Source organism: Ananas comosus, linkage group 15, assembly GCF_001540865.1.
Source record: "Ananas comosus cultivar F153 linkage group 15, ASM154086v1, whole genome shotgun sequence".
NCBI classification, from domain to species: Eukaryota; Viridiplantae; Streptophyta; class Magnoliopsida; order Poales; family Bromeliaceae; genus Ananas; species Ananas comosus.
In genome coordinates, this window is record NC_033635.1 from 3,641,455 (window position 1) to 3,650,959 (window position 9,505).

The 9,505-nt window shown below is 37.0% G+C and overlaps 2 protein-coding genes across 4 annotated transcripts; one reads left to right on the forward strand and one right to left on the reverse strand.

The window, feature by feature from the left end:
* LOC109720993 (BTB/POZ domain-containing protein At5g67385) lies at positions 267–3,321 on the forward strand. Of its 3 annotated transcripts, none has more exons than XM_020248374.1 (5): positions 267–452; positions 953–1,022; positions 1,111–1,725; positions 1,869–2,417; positions 2,564–3,321. In XM_020248374.1, exons 1-5 carry the CDS (start codon positions 358–360, stop codon positions 3,065–3,067), a joined length of 1,833 nt encoding a protein of 610 aa, XP_020103963.1. In that variant the 5' UTR covers positions 267–357; the 3' UTR covers positions 3,068–3,321. The 3 variants fall into 3 exon arrangements, with proteins under 3 accessions (XP_020103963.1, XP_020103964.1, XP_020103965.1); XM_020248375.1 differs by having other exon boundaries at positions 297–452; positions 953–1,035; XM_020248376.1 differs by lacking the exon at positions 267–452 and adding an exon at positions 634–681 and having other exon boundaries at positions 953–1,035.
* On the reverse strand, positions 4,117–6,148 carry LOC109720994. Its single transcript, XM_020248377.1, has 3 exons — positions 5,987–6,148; positions 4,744–4,947; positions 4,117–4,641 (listed from the first exon to the last, which is right to left on the reverse strand). The coding sequence occupies exons 2-3, from the start codon at positions 4,822–4,824 to the stop codon at positions 4,207–4,209; spliced, it is 516 nt and encodes a 171-aa protein (XP_020103966.1). The 5' UTR covers positions 4,825–4,947; positions 5,987–6,148; the 3' UTR covers positions 4,117–4,206.

Here is a 9,505-nt window from a genome sequence, read left to right on the forward strand (position 1 = left end):
AGATCTGTCAATTCGAAAGAAAATTGTTACATTAGCATTTATTTCGGCAACATTAACATATTCAGCAACCAAACTTTGAATTGCGGCCAAACATGAAAATTATTGAAAAAAAGAGGAGGGGAGAAAAAAACAAAGGTTTTGGCTTCTCATGCTATCTCTTTGAACCACCACCACACCCTTCAGTGTCATCACTTGGCATCTTAATCCATTCACTGCTCCTCCCTCTGCTCCTTCCACAAGTACATGCTTGTTTGTTTATATGATGGGGACATGACCAAGATAAAAGAGAAAGAGGAGGAATAATGAGAAGAACATGAAAGGTTATTGAAGGCTCAAGTTTCCTTTTAAGCTACAAAAATGGTGGGGGTTGATGAGGATGCTGCAGCTCCTCCTACTACCAATCCAAAGAAGCAGCAGTTACTCTCATCTGCTATGAAGAGAACCACTGAATGGTCTCCCCCTCTTGCTCTCTTACTTTTTTTTTTTTTTTTGTTATGTGCAGTTCATTAAAGAAGATAAGAAAAAGTACATAGTATGAACACTCACTATCCTATTTCATTCACCTTTTAACCTTTTCAACTACTGTTGCTGTGTTTCCAAATTGATATGTTTTGCTTGTTTTGTTGTGTATTTGAAGAAGCAGCAGTTACTCTCATCTGCTATGAAGAGAACCACTGAATGGTCTCCCCCTCTTGCTCTCTTACTTTGTGATTTTTTTTTGTTATGTGCAGTTCATTAAAGAAGATAAGAAAAAGTACATAGTATGAACACTCACTATCCTATTTCATTCACCTTTTAACCTTTTCAACTACTGTTGCTGTGTTTCCAAATTGATATGTTTTGCTTGTTTTGTTGTGTATTTGAAGATACATAGGTTGCTTTTATTACTGTGTTTTTACAGTACTTGCACACAAAAGAAAATCACAAAATTTCTTTATTATTATTTTTATAGGATTTTTTCACAAGACATTCCCAGTGACATCACTGTTCAGGTTGGAGATGCCACCTTCAACTTACACAAGGTGCTTTAAATATGTGAGAAAGTAATATAATCTCCAAACTGTTTTATTAGAGCCCAACTCAAATGTTGAGTTCAATCCCTTCTTGCAGTTTCCTTTGATTTCCAGATGTGGTAAACTAAGGAAGTTGATCTCCCAATCCAATGACGCGCAAATCTCCTATATCGAAATCCCCGACGTGCCTGGCGGGCCCGAAGCATTCGAATTGGCGGCGAGATACTGCTACGGACTAAACTTCGAAATCACGACGGAAAACATCGCGACGCTCCGTTGCGCAGCTGAATATCTCGAAATGAACGAAGACTACGTGATCGGAAACCTGATCAGCCAAACAGAAGCATTCCTAGAGGAAGTAGCATTGATGAGCCTCTCGAATGCCGTAAATGTGCTGCGCAAATCTGAAGAGCTTCTTCCGATCTCTGAGAAAGTGAAACTAGTCAGTAGGTGTATCGATGCGATCGCGTACATAACCTGCAACGATAGCCAGCTCTGCTTATCGCTGAGGGGTGAGAGTAGCCATGAGAGTGCGGGCGCTTCTCTGGCGTCGCAGCCGAAGGCGATTGTGGAGTGGTGGGCTGAGGAGCTGACGGTGTTGAGGATCGATACGTTTCAAAGAGTTCTCGTGGCGATGAAGGCGCGGGGGCTTAAGGAGTACGCACTCGGGCCGCTTATCATGCTATATGCGCAGAAGTCTCTGCGAGGCTTGGTGAGTTGCCTAGTTTATAAGTGAACAACATTATAGTTTGAATCTCATATCCAAAACTGTTATTTGAATCTTTATGAATAGTAATGTTTCATATGTGTGTAACATATTCCTCTGCATCTATCGACACCGGAAACTCGGTGCAGGACATATTCGGGAGGGGAAGGAAAAGGATCGAGCCGAAACAAGAGCACGAGAAAAGGGTGGTCCTCGAAACCATCGTGAGCCTTTTGCCGAGGGAGAGGAACACAATGTCGGTAAGCTTTCTATCGATGCTTCTGAGGGCGGCGATATATCTCGAAACAACCATAGCCTGCAGGCTTGATCTGGAGAAGAGGATGGCCCTGCAACTAGGCCAGGCTGTTCTAGATGATCTGCTGATCCCTTCCTCTTCCTGCAACGGCGACACGATTTTCGACGTGGATACAGTCCAGAGGATCCTGATGAACTACCTCGAGCTCGAGGCGGAGGGGAGTCGGTTGGGTTATACGACCGACGACGATTTCATTTCTCCGCCGCCTCTGAGAATCAGCGACGTAGAGCAGGTTGGAAGGCTCATGGAGATCTACTTAGCTGAAATAGCTTCTGACCAGAACTTGAGTCTTGTGAGGTTCATCGGCCTCGCTGAACTGATCCCTGAACAAGCAAGAGTTACCGAAGACGGCACGTACAGAGCGATTGATATATACTTGAAGGTGCATTGCATTTTCAACTTACAAATTTCTCGCATGTTCGTCTCTTGAGGCGTGCAATTTGAAATGTAATGCTAGATTTAGTGATCTCCTAGTAGTAATGGACACTATAATCTTTGTGATAGTATATCTTGTATTGATATTCATAGGCTCACCCATCTTTATCCGACGCGGAAAGGAAAAGGGTTTGCGCCTTGATGGACTGCCAGAAGCTCTCAAGAGAAGCTTGTGCTCATGCCGCTCAGAACGATAGGCTCCCGGTGCAGATAGTAGTCCAGGTGCTTTACTACGAACAGCAACGCCTTCGAGATGCAATGAGTGGTGGCTTCATGTATGGGGATTCGCCTGCGCTTTCCTTAAAAGAGACTACATTGGGGACTAGATATCACAATCCACCGGACGAGCTGTCGCGCCTTCGACGAGAAAACGACGACCTCAAAATGGAAGTCCTGAAGATGAAAATGCAATTGAAAGAATTAGGCAATCGTTCGGGAAGCATACCGTCTGCGAATAAGCCTCCGCTGCCGAAGAAGTCGTTCATCGACTCCGTTTCTAAGAAGCTCGGGCGCCTCCCGTTTATGCGTTCGGATAGCGTTAAGCCTACAAAAACAAAAGCAAAGCCTCCAAAAGACCGAAGGCACTCGATCTCTTGATGTATCAGTGATTTGCTGAATTTTCTCTACCTCTTGAATTCATAGGTGTTTCATCTGTAAAATTGTTGCATCTTTAATTGTGTTGAGACTTGAGAGGTAATTGATGAAAAATGTCATGTTAATCTTTTTGAGGTTTGAAGAAAGATGATAGTTCTGTGGAGTCATGTAATTATCTTTGGTCGCTTCATGTACATAGTAACATTGTCATAAATTGGCTATATTTGATCCTGCTCAATAGCTATGAGTTTATAGAAGTTCACTTGTTCTTTTGCGCTGCTAATATTACTGATACATCAGTTCATGAATTGAGTAAGAATGAGGTAAGCATCCTGTTGGGGGGGATTGTAGGCTTAAAGGAGCCGGCATCCTGCAATTAGGATTAATGGTTAGCGCCAATGATCCGACAATATGTACCTAAACTAACAACAGCGACAAATACATTAATAGAGGATACGATGTTCGCATTTGGAGCATATCATTATACAAAAAGCGTTTATCGCGAAAAGTCTAATGACATGACACCCTCGAACCGGAAAATGAAATAATTAAGAAGTATGTAACAACTGCTGATATAATCTGACATTTTTATCTTTGATAAAATTCCTGAATGATTACATGGGAACTAACTAACAACATCAGACATGTTAATAAAAGGATATGATACTAGCATCCAGAGAAGTCTAATAAGCATGATTAATGATGGAGAGTGATAGATCATTGGCATCCAGGATCATAGGATTGACAAGTGATGATCAATTAATGCGGAGTGATGGAGTATCCAGAGAAGTCTAATAAGCATGATTAATGATGGAGAGTGATAGATCATTGGCATTCGATTAATATATAATAAGATATCGTACAATGATTATATACATCTATCAAAGTTCTAATCAACCATCCGTTATCTCAATTTCGTGCATTATATGTGATGAATTATTGATTAGACTGTCTTTCTGTGGGGAGGCTCCCTATATAATTTTTTTTCCCTTTTATACTTCTTTAGCAGTTGACTGAACGGAGGACGACATCGTTGTATGAAGTGATCGCAATTCTAAACTTGAAATTGGAATGTTTTACTTCGCTGTAACCACAAATTAGGAAGATACAGATAAACTATATGCAAAATTAAGTTCATTATGCTATGCTATGTTCAAATTTAAACATTGGTAGAACCAAGGAGGATGCTTTAGCCCATCCTGCTTCATATGATCATCGATATTAAATCCGCTCTTCCTCTCATTCTGAAGCCTCGGAGCTACATTAGATTGCTGAAACAGTCCCCGTCTGTTGTTATTTACTATCTGCCCCCCAGAGTCGGTCGAAGATGAAGAAAAGCTCGGCCCAGAATCCGTAGTAAGTGATGTCTCTTTCCTTCTCTTCTGGTTTCCGCTGATTCCTGTTGCGAGTGTCAGCTCTAGATCACTCTCTTCATATTCATTCTCATTATATTCTTGTGCAGGGACTTCAAACGAAGGCTTCGTCCGATCCGAGTAATGATAAGATGGCTGATTTGCGTCCTTCATATGTGTCATTAGCTGCTTCTGAACACGATAAAGGCGGTGGAGTTCACGAACCTGAATCGAGCATTTGAAATGAAAAGTTAATGAAAATCCTTCGAGAATGGGCAGCGATGGGCATTAATCGAACAATGGTAAGGCTTGTCATGTGCTCTTTACCTGTTGTCTGAATGTTTCTTCATGCTTCAGTATAGCGATCTTCATGCATTCCTTTTCGTTCCGTTCTAAGTTCTCCTTCATTTCTTCTTAAATTATTTCAAATTTAGCTATGATACACTCTGCAATGGTTAGTTGAGTCGCAAATAATCACAGCATTGCCTGTTCCTGTCACTATCTAATTTGCCGCCGACTCTGTTCTCTTCCCTGCCCAAAAATAATTTCAGAGCCATTACATAAGTATTTTACAGTGATTTAATAACCAAATCAAGTGAATTTATTCACTGCCTAATCAATTACATAACTCAAAAAACTGGAAATATGAAAAACCGGAAGTGTAACCGAATAACTTCTTCAGCCATTTCTTTTGTTAACTATCGCAAATGTCGTTGTTAATGCAAAATCCTATGTTATTTCACTGTTATTAGAATGTTTGGTGAAAAACTTTGTTGTTTAAATTAGTTTCTTCTCCAAAATCTAGCTGGAAATATTTATTATCCGGGACTAGGTCAGATCTAGAATGAGGATTGGTTTACAATATAATTTAGAATGAGTATTCCAAAGTAATCTCTTTGAAGGAACACATAAGTAGTTCTCATAAGTTGTTCACTAACTAAAATTAACAGAGGAGCAATCTTTCTAATTAAACATGAAAAAACAGGCATATCTTAACTGGAGATACCAGAAAACAAAGAAACTTGAGAAAGAAATATGAGACCTTACATATGTACAAAATCAAGGCAAAAAGTAAACATAGGGGGAGTTTAAATCTCCCAGCAACTCATATATTAAACATATTTCATTTAACTATGAACACAATTCGGTTTTCGAAAAGAAAATAGGAACTCATAAGGCATTTGAAGATTAAAAAATATAACATATAAAAAAAGGGGACAATTCCTCCATTTTCTACAAAAATGAGACATTGTTTTTTTAGCCAAAAAAACAAATTTCATGAAATTCTCTTATGGCACAAACTTACAAGCTCTTGCATGGTAAAAGCAGCAGCAGAAAAATAGCTGTGCAGAAGACCATCTAACTCTTTTCAGAAAAGAAAAATGAAAAGAGGTAACAAAAGGCTTCATGCAGAGCTTGTTTACTTACCATGCTAAGTTGCAAAGCAAGATGATATAAAGTGAAAAAGAGAATTCTTAAAAATAACTCATGGAAAGGAGAGAGAGAGAGAGAGAGAGAGAGAGAGAGAGAGAGAGAGAGAGAGAGATAATCACAAGATCATGATTCTCACCTGAGAAATTCTATGATCAACTTTTTTTTTTTTTTTTTTTTTCTTTCCTCCTTGTTGTCTCAATCTTAGGTTCTACTCAATCTAGTTATTATTTGAAGCAGATGAGGGGATTGTAAGATCCTATCTACACAGACTCTCACCAGAATAAATAGTGGGCTCTCAAGGATTGCCAACCAAATCTAAGCAGCCCAGGCCAAATGCAGGCCAAGAAAAGACAGAGATAATTAAATAGGAGGGCCCACCTGTAATATAATTATTCAAAGAAAATATTAGGTAAAAATGTAACATATGCCTTTTAAATTAGACCACTCCTTTTAAATGAGAAACCCTATAGCTATAGCCTAACATTAATGATTGAATTCAATTGAGAAGAAGGTAAAAAAACATACATAACTTACCTCAAATATAGACCAATTTGAACCAACTACTCAACCTTCAGAATTTTAATTCTATTACTCGGTCTTTCAATTTGTTTAACTTAAGTTAGTCTACAACGATATTTTGACTTTAAAATTTAAATGCATTATTTATCTTTACTAATTTAATTATGATACTTCATATAATTTTCGCAAATCAAACAAATTAAGAAATTGGATAGCAAAATTAAAATTTTGAAATGTTGCCACATAGTTCAGATAAGTTCTGTAAGTTTTTACCTCAGAAAAATAACTTGAATTGTAATAATAGTTAAATGTCGAGATGCGTCCATCAAAGAAAGTAAGTTGAAGGAGCTATTTTAGAACGGCTTGTTTTCAAGGGGATCTCCATGCATTTTTTCTAACCAAAATATTATAAATCACTAGCTAGTTCAAAAGAATCATTAAGCAGACAACTTAACATGCAATATGGTAGATCACACACTCACATGTGCCCTTGAATTCTATGATCATATATATATATACACCCAGTTGTCTCAGCACATAAATTATTGCTTGAGTGTCTACTTAATCTCCTCATGTTAATTATTAACTAATTTTATGCTACCACATGCTATGGTGTTTGTGTGTGAGTGTGTATATAAGAGGTGGTGGGGATGAGTTGGGCTGGGTATAAATTGGAGATGAGACATAAGTTTTTGTTGGTCCCATCAATTAGTTTTCTGGGGGGTCTTCACTGTATATATTCTCTTGACTTTTTGGAGGGATTCTTCTAAATTTGGACAACTAATAAGAATCCAAAGGTGAGGGGACATGGCATGATTCATCCCAGAACATGTTTCTCATGCATGTCATCATCTCTATCATCCATTAGCTGGATTTGTCCTCCTTGTTTGCTAGTGTAGTTGGTGGGTCATCTTCTTACAATTGTTATGCCCCTCTTTAGTCCACAAGTCAATTCCCATTCACAATGGTCCCACCACCCAAAAAAAAAAAAGAAAAGATTAATCCCTTATAGTAACCTGGAAATTTTTGGTTCAATAGAGAGCTACTACATTATTGGTCTTCTATTGTGTTGGAATTGAGGGGGATTTTGAGTGGAATCTCTATTGGAGGGGGTTATATATATGTGCTTTGACTTTAAATTTTAAACTAATTTCTTACTTTAATGAATTTATAATTACGAGAATTGCATGGAGTATGCTAACTAAACTTGTAAATATAAACCACATATTCAAAATTTGAAGTTAAAACATGAACTTGGTTGAATGGTTGGATAGTAAAATTAAAATTTTGAAAAATTGAATAGCTGATTCAGAATAGTTCATAGTTCAGATAAGTTCTGTACGTTTTTACCAAAGAAAATTCAAATCTCAAGTCCACTTTCTTCTGCAATAAGTTGTTTTGTTTTTCTAATATTTGAATCTGCCTATCTACTTGGGTTTTCCAACATGAACTTGGTTGCAGTAGTTTTTATGGTACAGTGATTCATTAATTTGAAGTAGTGTACTGTGTGAGACAAAACTCATAGCATAATGATAATAAACAAATAATTATGACATTTTATCAATCTAATGCGGTACTGGTCCCTATCTAGTTAGCATAAACAAAAGAAAAAAAGTTCCTGGGTCGGTATCAGGACGATAAATCGGTCATAAAATACGATGAACGGTGAGAATTAATCCATCGACAAAGACACTTCACCACTTCGCTTTCGATCATGAATAACGCAACGATAATTCATTTTTTTAGAGAGATTACAGTATAATCATCTAGTAGGCTTAGAAGTACTTAATTAATATCCTTTACATTCATTCTGCTCAAATCAATCTAAAAATTGATTGGACTCAGAATATTGTCATTGTTGCATATATATATATATATATATATATATATATATATATATATATATATAGTAAATAAATAATATATATATGAGTCCATGCTAGAATGCTTGTAAAAGCACCAAGTAGTTAGTGCTTGTAAGTTGTTTCCCGTTTACCGTTAATCTACTTTCGCATCGAATTTTCAACCATTAGATTATACTATTCAACCAACCACCCACTCAATCCTAGAGGACCCAATCATTCTAACCGCATATCTTTACTCCAATGGCTAAAAATGTACAAGCACCAATAACTTGTTACTTTTAAAAAATAGGGAGCTCAATTCACTACAACAAAACGGTCTATAGCGACACTTTTAAATATAGGTACATGTCAAAAAAGTACTGCTAGCTAAAATTACCGACACTTTTAAAAAGTGTTGCTATATGTGGGGTCGCTAGGTATATAGTGACAGTTAAAGAGTGTCGCTATAATCTAAAAGAGTGCTGCTAATTTACCAACACTTATTTAAGCATTTAGCAACCGCCGAAACTTTATCTCGTTGGTTGCGGTGGCAGAGGAGGACGACAGTAAAGACTCTTCGTTTAGAATTTCAGTGGATTGAGTGAAGAGAGAAGAAAAGATGGTAATTGATTTTTCTTTTTTTTTTCTTTTCTGTTTGTAATCGGGCCAAATGGACTGGGTGTGGTGGATTGAGTAGAGTAATTTTTTATTTTTGGTTGGATCGGGCTTTATATTTAGGCACTAGTAGATGTGTTTTTAAGTTTTAGAATAAATGGGACATTTACTTAAAAGTGTCCCAAGCATGTATCCCTATAACCTAATTCTATTGTAGTGATTATATATATATATATATATATATATATATATATATATATATATATTCAAAAGGATAAGGAGACAACTTGATTGGTACAACATTTATTTGTCTAATTAATTAAGTTCCATTAGGTAGAAACTAACGACTTGCATGATTATGCCCAAAAAAACTAAATATTTCACAATCCAATGAGCTAAAATAACTTATGTAGATCTTACCAAAGGTTAGGTACATTCTCCAATGGGGCTAACTACTTAGTCATTTATAATTAATAATTGATATATTAAAAATGACTTTAAGAACAAGGGGGTGGCACATGGGTTTGTGTGCATCATTGGCCTAAGTAATAATACAAAAGCTCCTTCCATTTTCTTTGGGCTTGGTTTTTGTCCTTGGTGTGTACTCAGATACATAGATCCTATGTGTATATATATATATATATAGAGAGAGAGAGAGAGAGAGAGAGAGAGAGAGG

Bases quoted from the DNA above. Each gene is read 5' to 3' on its own strand.
- LOC109720993 (XM_020248374.1), top strand. From the start codon at position 358: ATGGTGGGGGTTGATGAGGATGCTGCAGCTCCTCCTACTACCAATCCA. The intron at 453-952 runs GTCTCCCCCTCT...TTATTTTTATAG, and splicing joins ATGAAGAGAACCACTGAATG to GATTTTTTCACAAGACATTC. The intron at 1,023-1,110 runs GTGCTTTAAATA...CCCTTCTTGCAG, and splicing joins CCACCTTCAACTTACACAAG to TTTCCTTTGATTTCCAGATG.
- LOC109720994 (XM_020248377.1), bottom strand. From the start codon at position 4,824: ATGAAGGAGAACTTAGAACGGAACGAAAAGGAATGCATGAAGATCGCT. The intron at 4,642-4,743 runs GTAAAGAGCACA...TGCTCGATTCAG, and splicing joins AAGAAACATTCAGACAACAG to GTTCGTGAACTCCACCGCCT.